Source organism: Vombatus ursinus, unplaced genomic scaffold (genome assembly GCF_900497805.2).
Source record: "Vombatus ursinus unplaced genomic scaffold, bare-nosed wombat genome assembly UNPS02010193.1, whole genome shotgun sequence".
Classification (NCBI taxonomy): Eukaryota; Metazoa; Chordata; class Mammalia; order Diprotodontia; family Vombatidae; genus Vombatus; species Vombatus ursinus.
In genome coordinates this window covers 6,433,714-6,456,535 of record NW_020949971.1, presented here as the reverse complement: position 1 = coordinate 6,456,535, position 22,822 = coordinate 6,433,714, and the positions used below count along the sequence as shown (strand labels likewise).

The 22,822-nt window shown below is 41.7% G+C and overlaps 1 protein-coding gene across 4 annotated transcripts in view; it reads left to right on the top strand.

The window, feature by feature from the left end:
- The window catches only part of PDE5A (phosphodiesterase 5A), a 186,235-nt gene that overhangs the window by 84,684 nt on the left and 78,729 nt on the right, over window positions 1–22,822 (top strand). For 2 of the 4 annotated variants that reach the window (XM_027853712.1, XM_027853713.1), the window contains exons 6-9: window positions 1,295–1,432; window positions 4,701–4,768; window positions 21,067–21,178; window positions 22,522–22,606. In XM_027853712.1, the coding sequence (XP_027709513.1) occupies window positions 1,295–1,432; window positions 4,701–4,768; window positions 21,067–21,178; window positions 22,522–22,606 (403 nt within the window). The remainder of the gene's footprint in view (window positions 1–1,294; window positions 1,433–4,700; window positions 4,769–21,066; window positions 21,179–22,521; window positions 22,607–22,822) is intronic. The other 2 variants (XM_027853715.1, XM_027853714.1) reach the window with 1 other exon arrangement.

The window sequence follows — 22,822 nt, the reverse complement described above, 5'->3', positions numbered from 1 at the left end:
TCTTTGACTTCCACCTGAAAATAAGTTCTCCTTCTCTACATTCCTAGGGTGCTCTGACTTCGATTTAACCCTGATCTACTTTTGCTTTCTATCTTAATTTGCAGTTATGCATATGCATGCATGCATGCATTCATGTGTGTATGTATGTATGTATGTATGTTTTCTCTCCCCTGATAGACTGAAAGTGCTCCGTGAAAGTAGTATCTTTGTCTAGTCTTTCTCTGTCCTTTCCTGCACAGAGTTAGGGGATCATTAAATATTTGTTGACTTAATGCAGGAATATGGATTCTAGAAACATTTTGTTGTTCCCTAGCTTGTGTCTCCTAATATTCCTAAGCAGATATCTTGAGCATGTCCTTATTGAGTTCCCTTGAAAGGAATGAATAGCTTCTTTGGCCTTGCTTGTCCTTTTATGTCTAAAAACCTTGAGCTTTCTTGACCTATCACAATTAGGTTTATATTAACTAGATTCTTGAATTGTCAAAGAAAACACAGAAGGACCCTTTGAAAGTCATTGGCTGGTGAGCAATCTCTAGTAAAGTTATAGACTGTAGATCTAGAAGTCCCTTTAGCACCACCTAATACAAGCCCCTCATCCCCCAGTGGGGGAAGCTGAGACCCAGAGAAGGGAAAGATCTTGTCCAAGGCCATGTAGCCTGTAAATATTAGAAGTGGAATTCTGAGGTAGGTTCCTGGCTTGAAATCCTGTGCTTGACCCATAGTAAGTGCTTAGTAACTGCTACTTAACTGACTTCTTGCTTCACCACACTGACTAGCGATAAAATCATCTTATCTGGATGATGATTCCCCACATTTCCAAATAGCCAACAATATCTCTACCAGTTGGCAAACATGCACTGCTGCCATTGTCTTTTAGGGATAAGAATAGAGACCAAAGTTGGGATTTCATTGGTACTGGGAGCTTCCAGGAGAGTTCTACAAATGCAGGTCAGCATCTTCTCTGCAATTTATAATCTGAAAGATTTGCCCTGAAGGCAAACCGGTTAAGTGACTTGTCTAGGGTCACAAAGTAAGTATATATCAGAGACAGGACTTGAACTCAGATCTTCCCAGCTCCAAGTGCAGCTCCTTATCCACTATGCCATGCTGTCTCTTTCCCACTCCCCACCCCCTGCATTTCAAATATCTCTACAGCAGTTGCAGACACAGCTCTTGTTGAGGGTTGTGGTGTGACCAAATGGTCATCCTCGGTACAGGGTGCGGTGCTCATGACTACTTGTAGGGGCACTGAAATCATCCTCTGATCCCAAAGCTGTGACTGATCTCTGCCCAGGTGCTGCTGGACCTTGCCAGCTTGATCTTTGAAGAGCAGCAGTCCTTGGAAGTGATTCTAAAGAAGATCGCAGCTACCATCATTGCCTTCATGCAGGTGCAGAAATGCACAATCTTTATAGTGGATGAAGATTGCTCGGTAAGTACCAGCCTTGGCTTTCTTTTTGTTCTTCCTCCCTACCTTTCCCACCTCCAAGTCACCCCTTGCAATAGACCCTAATGTGGAATCCATATGGCAGTGGCATGGTGGACTGGAGCAGAATCAAGGACTTGACTATCTTGGTAAGTAAAAGTGGAGACTTTAATGTAAATTTGGGGGGGAGGGGAAGGAGAGAGAAAGAAAGAGAGAGATGGAGAGAGAGAAGAAAGGAGAGAGGAGAAGAGCGAAAGAGAGGGAGAGAGAGAGAGAGAGAGAGGTCAGAGAGGAAACCTTCAAAAATCACGGGTGGGTCATGATGGTTTGAGATCTTAGTTATCTTGTAAATCAGTTGTTTGGAACTGAAATAAACATTTTCCTATAGAAACAATGATAAAGGTGATTCAATTACCAGACCAGTCCATAAACTATTTTACTAGTGATGGATGGTGTGGTATAGTCAGGAAGGAAGGAAAAGAAAGGAGAAGAGTTTCCTATCCCTCTCTTGAATACTAAGCAAAATTTCCAGATGACCAAAGGTGGTTTGGGGCACCTTCCCACCATCTTTTTTCTGTTCTTGCCCTGGGCTGTCACTACCCACCTGCTCCCGTAAGCTCCTGACACAGACCCTAACTAACTTCTAGATTCCCAGAGTCCTGGAATATTTATATTTGGAAGCCATCTCAAATACTGGAGTCGGACCGCTTCATTTTATAGCAAAGGAAACTGAGACCCAGGGAGAGAAAGGGAAGACTTTAAGATTTCAGAGTCAGTTAGTGACCCACCTTCTGCCTCTCAGTCTAGTGCCTTTCCCACTGTACTACTTAAGTGCTGGTCTAATGCCAGGAAAATGTGCAAAGAAGGAAAAAAGGGGATCATAGTATTCACTCTCTCCTTTGAATATTGCTAAAAATTGTTCAGTAATTTATATTTGAAAATAGGTAAGAGCTGTACCTTGGGAGTGGCTCCGTGTTCTAAAATTATCACCTAATGATCAAAATTCCCATTCCCTGTAAAGGATTGCTGGCACTGGTGTCTAAGATGCCCATTGTAGCATCTTCTCTTTCTCCAGGAGGGCTACATTTTTTAAGGGAGAATGCTTTTTCATGCCAATGTAACAATAACTCTTGGTCTCCTGAGTTCTGTTACAGGCTGAAGAAAAGCTTCAGGCTTTTAGGAGGCAAGATGTTTGGGGTCCATCACATAAAACCGCAGGTGCAGGTACCCCACATTATAGAAGAAAGATGAAATAGTGGAGAGGACAGGGAACCTGGAATCAGGAAATTGTTGCTTTTGTCTGACTTCTCACCACCCTATTTGGGGTTTTCTTGGCAGAGATACTAGAGCAGTTTGCCATTTCCTTCTTCAGCTCATTCTACAGATGAGGAAACTGAGACAAATGAGGTTAAGTGACTTGCCTAAGGTCACATAGCTAGTAAGTGTCTAAATTCAGATTTGAACTCAGGAAGATGAGTCTTCCTGACTCCAGGGGCAGCTTGCTAGCCACTGTTCCACCCAGCTTCCTGGAATCAGGCAGACCTAACTTCAAAACCAGCCTCAGGTACTTACTAGCTGCATGACCCTGGGCAAGTCACTTCCCCTCCCTGTTTCCTAATGTGTAAAATGAAGGAATCGGGCCCAAAGACCTCCAGCTCTCAATCTCCCATCCCTGCCTGGGCACCTTCTTTCAGGGTCTGTCCCTCCACATTGTTCCTATTTCTGAATCTATGGGTTCTCTAACACCTCTGGGTATTTTCCACAGTGGAAGGATAAGGGGAGAGCTGAGGGGGAAAGGGAGTGGCCATTTCTAATCACCTTCACCTGCCATTTGTCAGCTGGGAGTTTTTGTAAATTGAGGACTATTTATATGGGGATTGTTCTTTGATTAGAGTATAATAAAAAGTCATTCTTAAAATGCATTTAGTATAAATTTCACATTTTCTTTGATGATTCAGAAGGTATTACCATGGAATTAAATGAAGAAAAAAAGAAAAAAAAATGAAAAAAAGTATCCCCATGCGCAGAATCATCATCACAGACTTCCATTTACCTTGTGAGAGGCAGTGTTGCACAATGGATAGAAAGCTAGCCTTGCAGTCAGGAAGCCCTGGCTTCAAGCTTCCATGTCTTGACACCTGCTGCCTGTGTGACCCTGAGAAAGTCTCTGAACCTCTCAGCGACCGAGGCAGCTCTCTAAGATGTAAAGTTGCAGAGATGTCGACCTTCATTGGTCGAGGGAGTTTCCTCATCCAGGAATTCCCTAATACCAATAAAATCAGGTCATTAGGATATCAGGGATAGGTCTTGTCCCTGTTTTCCCTTCCCTGGAGGTATGGGAGAGTGCTGGAGATGAAAGAATTGACATTGGTAGAATGAAACCCATGTTCAGCAGATGGGATTATACCAGAAAACTTGGCCATACCACTCTTTCTATGAAATCATTTTCTATTTTCCAACAGTTTTGAAACTCTCTGTGTGCTTGAATGAGGGATAATTGTAGTGTTGCATGCTTCTGAAGCATCCATCAGAATCTACTAATGGCCTATGGCCAATGGGTCACCCTCTCCACATCCATGCTTGTTATGCTTGGGCTCACACTGTTAGAATATCTCAATACATTTCAGTCCACCTTAATGATTTCTTGACTCACCGATCCCTATCATGGTAACATGCTCTCGTCTAAGGTCTCTTGGGGAGATACCACTGGAATACTCCCTCCATCATATGTTGCTATGTCTCACTTCATTTTGCTTCATTTTGAAAAGTGCTGCCTAGTGCCGTGATCAACCACAAAATTCTAGTTGGAACAATTTCCCATTTCTGAAGTGCCAAAGAAATGGCAAGTCAAAATTAACAGCTGAGGCTTTGGAAGCAAGATTATGGGAGATTGTCTAAAACAAGCATATATTGGACACCCTGAGAGACAACCAAAAAAAACTTCAATTGCTATAGCAAAGGAGGGGGAAAAAGACTAGTGAATGCCGAAATTGGAATTCTAAAGAGGAAGGGATTGGGTAATAATGATAGAAATTTCAGGGATCTCTGGTCTACCTGTTTGGCCTGTGTCATCCATAAGAATTCCAGCCTTCAGGTAAGCTGGAAATATGCCAGGGAGGTGAATGCCCAGTCAAATTAGTCTGAAAGAAAAGGAAAGTTCAGTAACTGCCTGTGATATATTCTGAGGCAGAAGTGACTCGTATGTTTTGCCAGTTTGGTTTTCATCATAGTAGAAGATACACCAACCATCCATGATGCATTTTTGTGTTTTCAGGATTCATTTTCTAGAGTGTTTCACATGGAGTTTGAGGACTTGGAAAAATCAGCGGATGCTGTAACAAGGTAAAAAAAAATCTGAATTTCTATTGAGCATATGCAAAAAACTGGTTAAGTATTACATTTGCTTATTTTGTGAACAATTTCATTTTAAGGACTATCTCTGCATGAAGTACTGTAGTCTGCTTTTATCTTTTTGTCCCACATTAGAATCTTTCAAATCACTGGTGTTAGAGCCATTGTGGTGTAAGGCTGGGGACCAAAAGATCAAAGAGGGAACACGGAATGCCTAATGAACTTGGAAGCAGGAAAGCCTGGGTTTGGATTCCTCCCCAGACCCTTAGAAGTGGTTTGACCCTGAACAAATCACTTTCCCTTCTTAAGCCTCTATTTCCTCATCTATAAAATGGAGATAATCATAGCATTGACCCTATATCATAGGGTTATTATTAGGCTCAAATGAGATATTGTATGTAAAATATTAAACCTGGAAATATCAGATCATAGGAACAAAAGAAGCATCAAAAAAGAATGGGACAAATGACTGAGTTGTGTGGATTTCTTTGTGGAACTGGAGGAGCTTATGATAGGAGTTCAGGACCAAGTTATTGTCACTAGAAATTACAGGATGGTTATCCTGAAGGACCTTTGACTTAATAATCAATGCAAATGATGTGAGGAAATTGTAGCAACTATGCAACACCCAACTGCAGGCTCCCCCCATTGGAGTGTAATTCACTCCTGTATCCCTAGTGCTCAGCACAGTGTCTGGCACATAGTAGATATTTGATAAATGCTTGTTGATTGATTATAAAAATTCTTTGTTATTCAGTTGTTTTTCAGTCATGTCTGATTTTTTGTGACCCCATTCAGGCTTTTCTTGGTAGAGATACTGGATTGGTTTGCCATTTCCTTCTCCAACTCATTTTACAGATGAAACTGAGGCAAACAGGGTCAAGTGACTTGCCTAGGGTCGCACATGCCACCTAACTGCTATAAAAATATAGAAGCTACTAAATACCAGCAAGTCATGACTTGGTCATGTAACTTTCATGGGCTGACAGATAATGTAATCTCTCAAATACAGACATCACAATATCCTAGAATTGTCAACCAGCTTGATTATCACAGACTGGACAGAACAGAAAAACCACAGATGCAGCATTAATTCATGAAAATCTGAGAATGTCTTAAATAGAGGTCACCATCCCAAATGCTCACAATCTCCTACCTATGTGGATTGAAAGGCATTAGAAGGTAGTCAGCCAGACAAGGCCAAGGAAAGGAGATCAAAACCTCTCTACAGGTTTCGAGAACAAGGCACAGTATGTAGACATTCCCGTGACCCTGTCTGCTCCTCTCTTTGCACCAAGGATGCTTTTCAGGAGCCTGCAGAGGATGAGCTTACATATTTTTTTAGTATTTTATTTTTCCCCAATTACATGTAAAACAGTTTTTTTTAATTTTCACATTAGTCATGTTGTAAGGAAAAATTAGAATCAATAGGAAGAACCACAAGAAAGAGAAAACAAAACAGAAGAGAAAAATAGCATATAGCATGCTTCAATCTGTATTCAAATTCCATAGTTCTTTCTTTGGATGTGGATAGCATTTTCCATCACGAGAACTTTTGGAGATGTCTCAGATCTTGTGTTGCTGAGAAGGGCTAAATCTGTCAAAGTTAGCCATTGCACAATGTGGCTGTTACTGTGCACAGTGTTCTCCTGGTTCTGCTCACTTCACTCAGCATCAGACCATACCAGTCTTTCCAGGTTTTTCTGAAGTCTGCCTGCTCATCATTTCTCATAGCACAATAGTATTCCATCACATTCATATACCACAACTTGCTCAGCCATTCCCCAATTGATGGGCATCCTCTCAATTTCCAATTCTTTGCCACCACAAAAAGAGCTGCTATGAATATTTTTGTCCATGAAGGTCCTTTGTATGTTCTCTTTGGGATATAGCCCTCAAAGTGCTATTACTAGGTCAAAGGGTATGCACACTTTTATAGCCCTTTGGACATAGTCATGTAAAACAATCTCAACATTCATTTTTAAAACTTTGAGTTCCAAATTCTCTCCCCTCCTCCCTCTCCACCTCCTCATTGAGAAGTTAAGCTTTCAATATATATTATATATGTGTAGTCATGGAAAACGTATCTCCATGTTAGTCATGTTGTGAAAGAAAACAGACAAAAAACTCAAGAAAAAATAAAGTAAAAGAAGTATGCTTCAATCAGTTCTTTTTTCTGGGGATAGATCGAATTTTTCATCACAAGTCCTTCAGAGTTGTTTTGGATCATTGTGTTGCTGAGAATAGCCAAGCCATTCACAGATGATCATCTAACAATATTGCTGTTGCTTTGTACACAGTGCATGTCACTTTTCGGCAGCTTCTGTAAGTCTTTCCAAGTTTTTCTGAGAGCATCCTGCTCGTCATTTCTTATAGCACAATAATATTCCATCACGATCACATAGCACAGTTTGTTCAGCCATTCCCCAATTGATGGACATCCCCTCAATTTCCAATTCTTTGCCCCCAGCAAAGACTGCTATAAATATTTTTGGGCACGTAGGTCCTTTTCCTTTTTGTTTTTTATCTCTTTTTGGATACAGACCTAGTAGTGGTATTTCTAGGTCAAAGGGTATGCATAGTTTTATGGTCCTTTGGGCATAGTTCCAAATTAAATGTGTTTACATCTTAATGCATTTATTATATTGCAAAACATTATTTTATCCACCTGTACAATAGTCTAATATTAAATATTAAAGAAAAGAGAGGAAAGCTGCTTGTCCCAGAATCCTCTCTTGAAAACGATAAGAACAAGATGATAGTGATTTAAAATAAGTACAACAAAGAACAAATTGGGTCAGACGCAAAACAGCAAGCCCTGTGCCCCATTGACATAATGAATGACGTGGGGAGATGGTAGGGAGAACTGAAACTCTTCTCTGAAAACTTGGAAAGCAGCAAATATGGAGAAAATCTGTAATTACTGGTTCAGGCTCCTCACAGAAGTGATTGAATTAGTAGCAAAACACTTTGGCAGCCTGTCTTCTGATGCAAGCCTGACCTTATCATTCTGAACAGAAGGCATCATATCTTTATTACCGAAAGATTAGGACACCAGGGACCCCTCCAAGTGCATGCTTGTCTTGCTCCAATTATGTGTTTGTGTATTTAACTACAAAGCATTCTTAACTTGTATTGTTCAAAAGAGAAACTGCAAACACACAACAAAATTCTGTTAGCTGGGGAACAAAAAGAGTGTAGCCCAAAGTCCTTGGTGTATAAAAAGCAAATTATTATCATTCAGTGATTATTGACCAAGCCACCCCAAAGTGCTATAACGCATTATCATCGAACCTTTGACTCGGTTCCTCACTCATTCCTCAGTCACATACTGCAGATGTGTACAATGGATCCCAGTATAGTGAGAACATGAGAGTATTTGACACCCACGTGGACTAGACTGTCTTTTCTATTTAAAATATGCCACCAGCATATTGAGGTGAAGAGCAATTAGGTTTGCCATGATTCTGCCTGTCACAAAATCCTTTGTTATCTATCTTGAATAGAACTGAGTACGGCTTTCAAGTCTGAGAGGGATTCGTGCCAAAGCACTGTGTTCATCATGTAATGTATATGAATGACATCAAGTTACAGGGTTCCCTTGAAAAACATATTGAAAGAGCAATTTCATCTGATGGAAGTTTTTTCTCTCGGGAGAAAGATGGGAGTTAGATTTATAAATGTAGTATTACCCGCATAGAGGTGAGGCAACCAGGTGGCACAGAGGAGAGAATATTGGACTTGGAGTCAGGTCTCAAGTTCAAATCTGGTCTCTGATGCTTACATTTTGATATCACAATATCATTCGGATTCCTTATTATTGTTATAAACGCGGGCCAAGAAAATATAGAAATTGAAGGCTCTGAAGGTCAATTTGAACCAATAGATGAAAGGGATACATACAGAAACTTTGGTCTTCTCCATTCAAGACACATTGATCATAAGCCTATCACAAAGAAACCCCAGGCTGAGTGTAAGGGACTGACTGACTGAGACCCTAAAGCCAAAGCTTAATGGGAGCAACACATTTAGAACAATTAATACTTATGCAACATGAGTCTTAATACACGCTTTTTGCATGACAAAATGGACAGCAATGGATCTGTAGGTGTCCAAGCAATTAAACCAGGCTCTGAGTAAACACCAAAGTTATAGCAATGGCCAAAAATAAAACAAAAAATCCCAGCCCCTGCTCTTAAGGAAAACAAATTCTAATTGGGGAGATAACATGTAAGTAACTAGGAACATGCAGAATATATACAGAAGAAAGATAATCCCCCAGGGATAGGCACCAGCAGTGAGGAAGACCAGGAAAGGGCTTCTGCAGAAAGGGGGATTTGATCCAAATCTTGAAGAAAGTCAAAGACACTAAAAGGCAGAATAGAGAGGGCAGAGCATGCCAGGCATGAGGGACAGATAGTGCAAAGGCTGGGGGTGGGAGAGAGTGTCACTTTTCATTCTGAAAGCAAATTAGTCATTTTGGCTGGACCATTGAGTGGGTGGAAGGGAGGAGAGTCTAAGAAGACTGGAAAGATAGGAATGGGCTAGGTTTCAGAGAACTTTAAGTAACAAACAGAAAAGTTTACATTTGGAACCCCTGGAGCTCATTGAGTCTAGAATTAACCTGGATGACAATAGTGACCTGGTAAGATGTATGCCTTTGAAAAAATTACCTTCACAGCTGAATGGAGGATGAGTTGGAGTATGGCAAGTTATGCACTGGGGAGACCATTTAAAAGGGTGTAATGCAGTAGTCCAGGTAAGAGGTGATGGGGCTAGAACTAGGCTTTAGGAATGGGGAGTTGCAGACACCGAAGAGGGATTTTGTGAAGGAGGAATGTAGAAAAAAGATTAGGCAACAAATTGGCTATGAGGTATGAGAGTGAGGAGTCAAGAGTGACATCAGAGTTGCAGATTGTGGTAACAGGGAGGAGAACGGGGGTACCCTCAACAGTAATAAGAAAACTCCGAAGAGGAGGATGGGAAAGAGCTGAGTAATGAGTTCATTATCATAATAGATAATTCATAATGTCATTATGGATATGTTGAGGTTGAAAGGCCTATGGAACATGAAGTTGAATGCCTTCCAAAAAGACAGCTGATCATACATGACTAGCTCTCAGGAGAGAGACTGGAGCTGGATAAATAAATATGGGAATTGTCCAGAGATGGTAGTTTGAACCCTTGGGAACTGATGAGATCATCAAACAAGAACAGTGCAGTATGAATGTGACACAGGGCTCATCACTCCAACACAGCTAGGAAAAAATGAATGTTTCCTCCTCACGAAAGAGGAAGAGGATTGATGGGTGTTCTGAGAGCACAAGATAAACAGATAAAACATTTACAGAAATACTCTTGGAGACAACATACCTCTCTAGAAAGCAATATTAAAGGTAGACAACAGGTATGTAGCACCAAATTTGTCCTGTATGGCCAAAAGAGGTTTGATTTCTGGGTGGGGCCTGTGAAATGGCTGAGAGCCAAGGCTGGAATCAAAGGGTTTCTACATCAGTGATATCCAAGGACCCAGCCAACATATAACAACAAGGTTGTGACAAACAAAAGCTGAGTCATTAAAATCTATTTGTAAAAACAGAGGGATTTATGATGCTCATTCAAATTCTGGTTACTACCCCCCAGAAGTTACAGAAAGATTATCTCTAAAGAACTTTTGGCTCATTGGTTGAGGTTGTAGGTTATACATTGCGGCAATAGAAGCTGCCTAATATGCCAAGTGCAAATTGGAGACCTACAAAGACGCAACCAGATGGTGATAATCATTATAGCTTTCATAAATTATAATAGAGGACCAGTTCCTGTACCACCAATGAAAATCCCAAACCATCCTTAAGATTTCAAGAAATAAACCATTCTGGAGCCAAGCCATTGTCACAAACAGCAACAGCCCACAATTGCTACTTAACATTGATCCCTAAAAATATAAAACCAATGTATATGATAGATGCCACCATATCAACAACTAGTAATCTCCCAATATGTGGAATGAAAAGTTTTCAAAATACAGACTTAGCAGAAATTAAAACCATGGAGGAACAGGAAGATACAAATCCCCATCAGCCCACCTCCTGTTAGAATTTTCTCAAATAAGCTTTTGGTGAGACTACAGAAGATGAACTCACATCCAAGTCCTTTGAACAAGAAACAAAATACAGTCATCTTTCCATGTCAGCCTCATATTTTTCACACATAGAATTATGATGCCTGAATCAGTCCAGTCTATTAAAGAATAGCAGATCCTAGGGATGAGAGGTAGAATTAAAGATATTCCCTTCCTAGTTTTAGAGATAATAGCAGCACCTACCTCTCAGAGTTGTTTTGAAGATGAGCTAAAATGTGTAAAGCATTTTTTAAATTTTAAAGTACTGTGTAAGTGCTATTATATATATATAATATATAGTATATGTATCATATATATATATACTATATATAACATATAATAATGTAATATAATAATTCCTAAAGGAATTAGTGTCATATGCTTTATTGTTCAGTAATTTCAGTTGTGTCCAACTCTTTGTGACTCCATTTGGGGTTTTCTTGACAAAAATACTAGAGTGGTTTGCCATTTCCCTCTCCAGCTCATTTTGCAGATGAGGAAACTAAGGCAAAAAGGGTTAAGTGACTGACCCTGGGTTGCACAGCTAGTTAAGTGTCTGAGGCCAGATTTGAACTCAGGGAGATGAGTCTTCCAGTGCTCTATGCATTATATCACCACCTAGCTGCCCCTACTTGGTGCATAGTAGGCACTTAAGAAATGCTTTTTGATTAATTGGTTGGTTTATAGGAGATTGAGGAAGAAAAACATGTGGAAGTCTGAGGCCTAATGCTCTTGGCCTGATGCTGCTGATAATGTGGGTTCATGGAAACGTGAAAATAAAAAAGCATGAAGGTCGTGTTAGCTCAGGGCTTCATGAGGACAGGATGAGATGAGAAGTAAAGCCCAAAATGTCACAAGCTACTTTCTGCCTCAGGTCCCACTTCCAAAGCTCACATGCTCAAGATTTGAAGATAATCTGTGATCTCTTAGGGAACACCTACTGTAAGTAGTGAGCGTTTCAGGTGGTGTTTTTTAGTTAACTTCATAAAATCAATTTCTTTTCCCTCTCTCAAAACTTCTAAGAAGACAGCTATTGAGTATCCAAGTCAAGGTCAACATATATTAAAAGCCTCATTGGATCGGCAGTGTGGATTAGAGGCTAGAGTTCTTAACATGAGAGTCATGAACTGGGTTCAAATACTGCTTTAGACACCATCTGTGTGTCCCTGATCTGGTCATTTAACTTTCCTCAGCCTCATTTTCCTTATACACAGAAAGGGGATGGTTGTGTGAGATCACTATATAAAGTGTTTTATAAACCTATGTTATTATTCTTTTCTTATTCATTCAGACAGTAAAGTATCTACTTTGGGAGTAGAGAGTCTCTAAATTAATCATATTTGGATTAGCCAATATTTTTGGAAATAATAATAGTTATAATGTTTATAGAGAAACATGCAATTTTCCAAAGTATTTGCCATTTCACCTCTGAATCTCACAACAATCCTGTAAAGTAGGGAGTTATAAGTATCCCATTGTACGGATGGGGCAGCAGTGGCCCAGAGAGGGGAAGGATTTGCTCAGGGTTACACAGCCAATAATTGTGAGAGCCAAGCCTCACACTGCTGGCTCCCATTTTGGGATTCTTCCTAACCTCCTGTACCTCCCACCGGCAGCTTTGTAATTAGGTCTGTGGTCTGTTGCTCAAGCATACGGCTGGAAAACTACCCCCAGGTACTTCACTATTCTTCTGATATTCTGAGCTCCTCTTTCAGATCACTGACATTTTATGACTGTCTGGTTCAGCACCATGGATAGAGCATTGGGCTTGAAGCCAGAAAGAGCTGAGTTCAACTCCCACCTTAGACATGGCTGTGTGATCTGGGGCAGGTCATCTGACCTCTCAGTGTCCCAAGCACTCTCTGACTATAAATTAGAGAGAGTTGGAGGAGCGAGTTTTTAATACTAGCAGGTCCCTATACATATAAATTCATAGGTGAGACCCCTCATATGTCAGGAGTAGCACGTCTTTTGAAGTCTGGGCTAATCCTTTGAGGGGATTGGAAGACCACCAAGGGAAATCCATCCTTGCTGAGGATGAGGTGGGTAGACCACCCTTCTTTGGATCTCAGGTGTGGTGATTGATAAGAGAGATGGGTACTTTCATGGGTGCTTATGGCAGCTTCTCAACTGGTTATTGTGAATAAATCTCGCAGAGAGAATCCCTTGGAGGAGGCTGAATCAATCTGTCCGGGTAATATTAAAGAATAACAGATCCTAGGGATGAGAGGTGGGGATGGAGATATTTCCTCTCTAGTTTAGAGGTGGGTGCTTCCTATGGCTTACAGTTTTATGTAAAAACTTTGTCAAATCTTATAAAATCTTTTGTTCTGTGAAGCTTAGATTCAGTCAAAGGGCTGCACTTGAGGACCTTGAGGACCCGCAACCTCCCCACCCCTGCTGGGAGTCCAAGTACCACGTGTGATCTAAATTTTGTATTCTCCCAGTGCCTAGCTCAGACTTTGAACAAGATTCTTAGCGAATGATGGTGATTAGGCTAGCGTTAACACTGGACCAGAAAAGCAAATCATACGTGTGACTATTTGGAAACATAGAATGCTTGAACGTGTGCTTCCAATGTCAGACAGTCATGTCTTGTATGTTAGTCCCTTGTGTTGGCACTGGCACATCGGGCTAGGTCCTGGTTCTTAGCGTGACCCCAGAAAAGCTGTGAGGCTGTGTGTAACAGTGCCCTCTGCTGGCAAAGATTCATCTTGGAACAAATTCAGTTCAAAGCCATAGACACTTATTAAGTGCCTACTGTGTGCAAAGCACTGGAGATAGAAAACATTTGAAAACCACAAACTATCTTCCCTTAAAGGACTTATACTTAACTGGGTGGAGGTGAGAGGTAACATCCAGAGAGATAAGTAATTAGGAAGTAATTTTACATGGGAGAGATACCTGGGTAGTGTTTTGAAGGGAGCTAGGGATTCCAAGAGAGGCAGGTGAAGAGGGGGTGCATTTCTGGCATGGGGAATGGACTGTGCAAAGAATTGGAACTGGGAGATGTACATGGGAGCCACTATCAAAAGAACCCAAAGTCCAATCTCATAAGAAATCATCATTATGATGGTGGTGCTCTCAGCAGCTCCCTCTTCTCCTGTATTTTAATGGGTCACAAATGCTTTCCCCCTGTAATGCCATTGACCATTGCCAGATCTCCCTGGGTTGGCAGCTGTGGCCTTGGCAAAAAATGGAGTTATTGCTTCTTCACTGTGGGCAAGCCCAAGGCACGGTTGATTCTTTCACAAGAGACACGGTGGTATATAAGTGGAAAAGAAACTGGCTAGATAAATGAAGAACATGACCGTCCTTCACTGGGCCAGTGAAAAGGTGTCTACTTTTTAGTCCTAGTAGTGTAAAAAATCAAAACAAAAACTTGGGTTCAAATTCCTAGTTGGATAATTACTGTGATAAGACGATCCTTTTTTGATTCTCTAATCTGCTTCCCACAGGAGCGTTTCCTCCCCTCTTCTCTGGTCAAGGCTTCCCTACCTCCACCCACTCCCCATCAGCTCGGGATGTGAGGTCATAGTTTATGCTCCCTTCTCCCTGTCTCCATCTCATATCACCTTGTTATCACCATCACTCTCCCCTCTATTCAGTCTGTCTCTGAGAGTGAGGTGGACCTTCTTGCCAAGGTCAGTACCTTCTGCCTGTGCCCTTGATCCCATTCCCTCTTGACTTTTCCAGTAGATCTTCCCTTTAAACATCTCCTTCTCTCTAATCTCTATTGATTCCTTACCCACTGCCTTCAAACATGCCGAGCTTCCTCCATCTATTAAAAAAACTCTCACTAGACCCTACCATGTCCTCAAACTTTCATCGTCCCATAGTTCTCTTCTATTTGTCAGCCAGACTTCTATGAAAAGCTGCTTATACTCATTTCCTTTCATTCCTCTCCCCCTCCCTCAGCTCTTCACAGTCTAGGTCCCAGGACACAATCCCACCAGGCTTTGCTCATATTGTGCTGTGAGGCCAAGCTGAGACACAGGAAAGCCACCTGTTACAAGTTTGGAAAATTTTGAGAGCTGGGCTGAGAGCTCAAGGTGTTGGGCTAAGGGGAGACCTTAAATCTTCTAATCATCCCTGTTCATCCCTGGTCCTCCTTCCATTCACTGATCCCCTGCCTGGACTCCTTCTTCAATATTTAGAATACCCCCAGCCCTTCCAACTCTCCTCACTGAAGTGAGAGCCCCTGAGTTGAAGAACACAGCACCCTTCCCAACTCTACTATCCCTTCGGTCATTCCTACCCACCTCAAGCCCACCTCTCCACTGAATGATCTTTGTGTCTCTTCTCCTGTGCCCTCTGACACTCAGTCTATAATTAACCAGTTTCTTTGCTTCTGGCTTCTTCCATCTTTTGGATCTTATGGCATCGTCACAGGACACCATGCCCCAGTTCACTTTTCCAAAGCTATTTATACTTTCTCTCTTACTTCTCAACTTCCTGGTCTCAGTGGGGGAAGTCTGAATTCTTCTTGCATCCCATGGACACTTTCAGATTCTGCTCTATCACCATCTTAGCTAGGTGGCTCTGTAGTTAGAATACTGGGCCTAGAGGCAGGAAGACTTAAATTCACATTTAGCCTCAGACACTTACTAGCTATGTGATCTTGGACAAGTCATTTCACCTCTGTTTGCCTCAGCTTCCTCATCCATAAAATGAGGATAACAACAGCACCTTTTTTCACAGGGTTGTCATGAGGATCAAATAAAATAAGGCATGCAGTCTCTCTATCCATCAGTATTTTCCCAAGCCATCACTCTTGCTTTGGCTATGCTCTCCTCCCCTCCCTTAGTATCCCAAACTCCTTCTCCTGTGTCCGGAGGCTAATCATGCCTTGCTAAACCCCAACCCTGAATTACTCCTATGGCCCACCTACTCCATTCCTACTCATGAGCCACTAAACAGAGCTGGAGAATGTCACTCAACTCTCCTAGCTGGATCCACTACAAATTTATATTATCTAATTTCAACTGGGCTCTCACTGCAGCAAGGCAATCCTTTTATGCTACCTAATAAATTCTCTTATTCAGATCATGCATTTAGTAGCTGTGCACCTTTGAGCAAGTCATTTAACTGTTCTGTGCCTCAGTTTTCTCATGTGTAAAATGAAGGAATTACACTCAGTGTTATCTGACTTGATCTGGCCTCTATAGTCCTTCCATCTCTAAGTCTCTGATCCTATTGACCATAAAATACAGTCCCAAAATGTATAATTATAATGACCAATATTGGCCCCAGAGAAGCAATGAGGACATTTACTTTACTGTTTTTGTTAGAGAGGTGGGTGATTATGGGTATGAAATATCGCACTCACTGTTAGACATGGTTGTTACTTCAGTTGGCTTTGTTAGTGTTTTTGTTAGAAGGAATGCTTCATAGACCTGGAAATAATTGAACAGAAAAAATAAATTAGAGATTTCCCTTAAATGTAATGGACTGGCTTTGTTCAGGTAGTGAGTTCACCATGGCTGGTGGTCTTCATGAGAATGCTAGGTTACTTCTTGTCAGTGGCCCTATGGAAGAGATTTCAGCTCAAGGGTTGTACCAGTTGATCTCTGGGTTTTGTTTCTGCTCTCTAATTCCATGAATTATGTTACTTCATCCTCACCACAACCCCAGGAAAGAGTCCAAGTAGATCTTACCCCCATTTTACAGGTGAATAAACCATGGTTCAGACTGTGAATGAGTTTGCAGCCCAAACTCACTTGCTGCAAATTGTCCGAATAATGACTAGAGACCAGGTTTCTCGACTTCTAATCCAGTATTCTTACCATGATACCACATTACCTCATGATATCTGAATAGTAAGATATGTAGTTCATCTTTTCTTATGTAATTCATCATGCTGTCTCACTATCTTATCATACTGGGCATATACTGATTCTTTTTTTGTTTGCTTTGGTTTTTGGATGAGCAGTGGGGTTAAGTGACTTGCCCAGGGTCACACAGCTAGTAAGCGTTATGTGTCTGGGGTGGGATTTGAACTCAGGTCCTCCTGACTCCATGGCCTGTTCTCTATCTACTGTGCCACCTAGCTGCCCCCACATAATAGATTCTTGATGAACTCAAGCACACTTAGGCAAACATGTGTCCATTGAAAGATCCAGGGAGAACAGAGGGGAAGAAACACAAATGACCCCCGGCCAGAGTTCGGAAACAGAGGTAGAAGCAGATTGAGTATTGCAAGTTGTTGGCCAGCTATGTGTATGTGGAAATATATTTATTTACTTTTAAATTTCCCTACCACTCATTCTCATGCCTCGAGAGTCAGCATTTCCCAAGGTTTAACCATCACAGCTGTCCCTTCTCTTTCCTGGTCATGTTTGTAAAGTCTGAGTAACTTTCCACGAGCAGATCCAGATCTGGGCCAGTCCCTCCCCTCACGTCAACCCTGGCCATCACCAGGCAACATTGGATCTTTCTGTCCAGAAGGCCTGTATCCCATTCTATTCCCCTTTAGGCTAAAGCCCCAATGCTTAAGAGTTGGCTGACATCAGATTATGGGATAAAGAATTTGCTGACAGCAGATTAATCATAAAGCAATGAAAAAGATTGAGACGTTAAAGATTTTTTAAGCTAAGATTATGATGAAAGCTAAATTAATTTTAAAAAATTTCAAAGCAATACATCCCCATTGTTGTTCAGTTGTGTCTGACTTTTTGTGTTGCCGCTTGGGGTTTTCTTGGCAGAGATTGGCCATCTCCTTCTTCACTTCATTTTACAGATGAGGAAACTGAGTCAAAGAGGGTGAAGAGACTTGCCTAGGGTCACATAGCTAGTAATGTCTGGGGCTAGATTTGGAATCCAGGTCTTCTTAACTCCAGGCCTGACGCTCTATCCCCTGAGCCACCTAGCTGCCCCAAAAGTAGAGACAAAAATCGGAAGTCAGAGAGAGAAAAAGAGAGCCCAGGAAGTAAAGGGGGACAAGTAGACCTTACTGGAGAAGGGAAGAGCTTCAGTGCTGGTTGAAGCGCTTCCAGCTCTGCTCTCTGGCTTTTCGCCAGCCTTTAAGCAGGACACTGATTTCTGTTTTCAGAATTCAGAGAATCAAGCAAAGCAATTTGAGCACATGATCTGAGGGATGGCGCTTGGTCATTCTTGTATCTGATTAAAGAACAGGCAGGAAATGTTAAGTCCAGAACAAGAAGGGACCTTAGGGATCATCTACTCCAACCCTCTCATTTTACAGTTGAGGAAACTGAGGCCCAGAGGAACTAGGTGGTCCAAGATCACACCAGTGGATCACACAATAGAATAGTACCTAGAACACCAGACCAGAGTGAGTTCCCATCCCCCTTAGCTTCCAGGCCCTATTTCCTTCAACTATAAAAGAAAGGGCCTAGAATCATGGCCCCTAAGGGTTTTTCTGGCAATTCTCGGGTCACATACTGCTGATCTAAGGACCCTCCCAGCTCTGAATCTAGGGCTTATGATCCTATGAGCCCAGGTGCTCTGACTCCAAAGCTAGCGCCTCTTCTAGCACACCAATCAGTACAGGAAAAGGAAAGCCGTCCACAAAGGTTGTGTGTGTGTGAAAAGGAATGGGAGGAAACTGGGCACCCGTGGGAAGAACGCAGGATCCTCTCCAGCATTCTGTACCCAGAGGGCCTGGCTTCAGATCCTGGCTCTGCCACTTATTTTCTAAGTGCCCTTGGGCAATCTCTTAACCTCTCTGGGCCTCAGTTTCCTCACCTATAAAATGCAGGAGCTGGATTACATGGCCTCTAAAGTTCCTTCCTGCTCTAAATCTGTGATCCTGAACTAGCCTATAATTGTGATTGTGAAATTATTCATGATATTTTAAGATATTTTTGACTTTACCAGGACACATAAGATACGGTATTTTGCCAAATTTGTAAGACATCTTTAAGAGTGTGGTTATTCTGAGTGTGTACACAGTCTACCAACTCACTGAGATATGACTTTTCCAGGGCCAAGACAATGGTTTAATTTCTTAAAATACGTTTTTATTAGTATTTTTTGTCTTCCCAATATATTTCCCAATATACCCCTTTCTCTGCCCCATCCTAGGGAGCCGTCATCTATAACAAAGAACAAAAAAAAAAAAAGAAAAAATACAGTTCAACAAAATCACGTAATTGAACAAATCTGCCATTAGAGATGGTTTTCCACACCCTGTGCAAAATGGCTGGGGAGTGGACAACTGCTTCTCATATCTCTTCTTTAGGGCCAAGTTTATTCATTATAATTTGATTTGGGTTGCTTAGTTGTTGTTGTTTTTTAATATTTCCATTTACATTGTTGTCATTACATATGTTGTTTCCCTGGGTGTGCTTACTGCATTTTGCATCAGTTCATATAAAGCTTCCCATGCTTCCTCTTCATTATTTCTTACGTCCCAGTTGTAATCTGTTACTTTTGTGTAATGCAGTTTCTTTAGCTATTCCCCAATCTGGGGGTGTCAATTTTGTGTGCAGTTCCTTGCTACCACAAAAGTGCTGCTTGAGGTAGATTGGTCTGTGCCAATCAACCAACAAGTAGTGATTTACGTACCTACTATATGCCGAGAGACCCCAGGGGTGCAAGGGATACAAGGACAAAGAATGAAACCATCCCCTCTCCCAAGTAACTTACATTCTAATGGCAGAAAAAGAATTAGATAGATAGATGGATAATGTATCATATATGTATGCATATGCAGCAGAAGTATAAAGTGAATCAATACAAATATATTCAAAGTAGTTAAATACATGGAACCTTGGGAGGGTGGGGATCAGGAAAGGATTCCTGTAGGAGCAGATACCTTAGCTGCCTCTTCAAGGAAGAAAAGGACTTTGTGAGGCAGAAGTCAAGAGGGAATTCATTCTAGACACATGGGATAGCTGGTACAAAGGCATGGAAATGGAGGTGAGTGTGATGTATGAGAAACAGAGAGAAGGCCCATATGGCTAGGTCACATAGTGTAGGATGGAGGATAATGTCCATGGAGATTGGGTCCAAGTTACAAAGGACTTTACAAGCTAAACAGAAGACTTTATGTTTTATCCTAGGGGCAATAAGAAGCTATTGAAACTTAATGAGTAGGGGAGTCACATGGTGAGATCTTCACTGAAGGAAAATTGCTGTGTGGAAGTTGGACTAGAGTGGTGATAGACTGGAGGCAGGGAGACCCATTAGGAGACCACTGCAATAATCTAGGCAAAAAGCAACGAGGCCCAAACTACAATGACAGTTGTGTGAATGGAGAGAAGCAGGCAGATGTTGGAGAGATATTTCTTGGGAATATAGAAAAAGCTGGGTTTGGCAACAGGTAGGGTATGTGGGGCGAGGGAGAGTGGGGTAATAATGAAGTTAGGAACTTGGGGAATTGGGAGTATAAGAGTGGTATGGACAGAAATAAGGGAGGTCACAAAAGGGGAGGGTTTGTGAGGCAAGATAATGAGTTCCATTTTAGATGGATTGAGTTTAAATGCCTCGGGGACATCCAGTTTGAAATGTCAAATGGGCAATTGGTGATACCAAGCCAAAGTTCAAAAGGAAGACTCGGGGCTGGATATTTCAATCTTTTTGCGTAGAGATGATTGCTAAACCCGTATGAGCTGACCAAGTTATCAAGACATAGTGTAGACCCACATTTATGGGGCATGTGGGATGATGAACCAGTAGAGGAGGCTGACTGATAAGGAGATGTCCGACAGGTAGTAGGTGAACCAGAAGAGATTAGCTTCACAAAAACCCAGAGAGAATATCTAGGAGGGTGGTCAACAGGGTTAAATACAGCAGAAATGTCAAAGAATGAGGCTTTTCTTTAGATCCCTGACCTTGAGGTATATTCCTTGAAGAAGTTTCACTGAGTCAGAGAATCTAGACATTTTAGTCATTCAGTTTTCTAGAATGGTTAGACCAACTTACAGCTTCCCATATGGTGCCTCAGGGTGCCCACCTTTCCACAACCCCTCCAGCATTGATTATTTCCATTCTTTGTCATCTTGGTCCATTTGCTAGGTGTGAGGGGAGAGCTCAGGGTTGTTTTAATGTATATTTCTATTATTATTATTATTATTATTATTATTATTATTATTATTATTGTCTTGGAGCATTCTTTCATATGCTTGTTAACCTTTGACTGACAGTGGTTTAATTTTATCTTTCCAACATGTTATCATGGTAAAGAACAATTTTTGTCTCTTAGTAGGGATGGAGACATGAATAAAATCAATTACATGTATGCTCGCTATGTCAGAGACACCATGGAACCTCTTAATATCCCCGACGTCTATAAGGACAAGAGATTTCCCTGGACAGTAAGTAAATGGAATTTAGTCTTGATGTGAAGTGAGATTGTGTCCTACATAGCCCATATTTCTGTGCTTATTGTTGTATTGAACTGGCTACCACAGAAAGATTCTAAGGTGAGGCATGTGGTCAGCGGATTCCCTGCCCCGAGCAAGGAGGGTAATGCTTCCCTGCCTAGAACGTGTCAGCTGATTTTATGGTATCCTCCAGCCCTAGGATTTGTACTTTTTTAAAGTGTGTCCAGTGCCAGTAGGGCAGAAATCTCACCTTAGTTTAGCTTTTGGCATTAAAGGAAATAGAAATAAGGGCGAATATGAGAAAAACATCCAGAAGACGGAAGGAAATAAGCATTTATTAAGCACCTACCAGGTACTGTGCTAAGCCTTTTACAATTGACCATTACAACAGCCCTGTGAGTTAGGTGCTTATTGTTATCCCTGTTGTTGCATTCTATGCAGCTTGAGGAAACTGAGCCAGACAGAGGTGAAGTGGCTTGCCTGTGATCACACAGCTGGTAATTGTCTGAAGCTGGACTTGAACTCAGGTCTTCCTGGCTCTAGGCCCAGTGCCCTGTCTGCTAGCTGCCCCTATCCAGATTTCCACACCAGGCCTCAAACTGTAATTCACAGAATCATTTGTTCGATATTCTTCTCACCTTGGCCCCACGCCAACAATCCTGCTTTTGGTATATTTGTGTGTGCCTTGACTGCCTTTAAAGACTGAGTTCATTACATGTGTTATTAGACCCCACAGCAAGAATACAGCCCCAGTAGAGCATGGGGACTCCCACTGTCCATCACCTAGGAGCCACGAATATTTGTTCCATTGAGAACAGAAGTGGGCTGACTGCTGCTTTATCAAGCCAGGGCAACCACAGTGGTCTAGGTCAGCTATGTCATCTGCAAACCAGGTGAATGTTAAAGAAACCTTAAACTACCCCTGTGGTGCAGCCGGATAATGGAATGCAGGCCTCCCTGGGATTCTTTCTCTCTCTGGCAGGGTTATAATGTCTCCAAGCACTGCTCATGGGGCTCAGCCAGTAAATAGTGCACATAGGTAGGTGCTATTAACAATCAATTACTCAGAACTGGTTTAAAATGCAACAATGAAATGGACCAGCAGATATTCATTCTGCTATAGAAGCTCAGTGTGATATGATTTCTCAGTACGTATTTGTCAGTGGGCTGTTCAGTCATTTGTACATTATGTTCTGATGGGAGCCCTAGGTGATAAAAGAGGAAAATGTTGGGGGACGTAGTCACTTTTACAGACACTAATTATTGACTTGATTTCTCTGGTCTGTTGCCATCTTGTCTGTGTATGTGTATGTGTATGTGTGTTTTTTCAATAGAGTGAAAACACAGACAGCTCTCACCAGCCCATTAGAAGTTTGCTTTGCACACCTATAAAAAATGGAAAGAAGAACAAAGTGATAGGTAATGGCTTTTGTTCTCACTTTTGGTCCTTCCCTGACAGCATAAATCCCCAAATCTTGTTTGTTCTGGTCCATGTCAGACTCCACCGACTCCCCCGTCGATCAGGCCGAGTAGTGACCCCAGCAGATCCTCCCAAGTCAGGCCCGGGACCCCCATCTGGGTGCCTGGCTGAGAACGAGCTCAGCCAACTTCAGAGACCTTCCCTCCTCACCACGC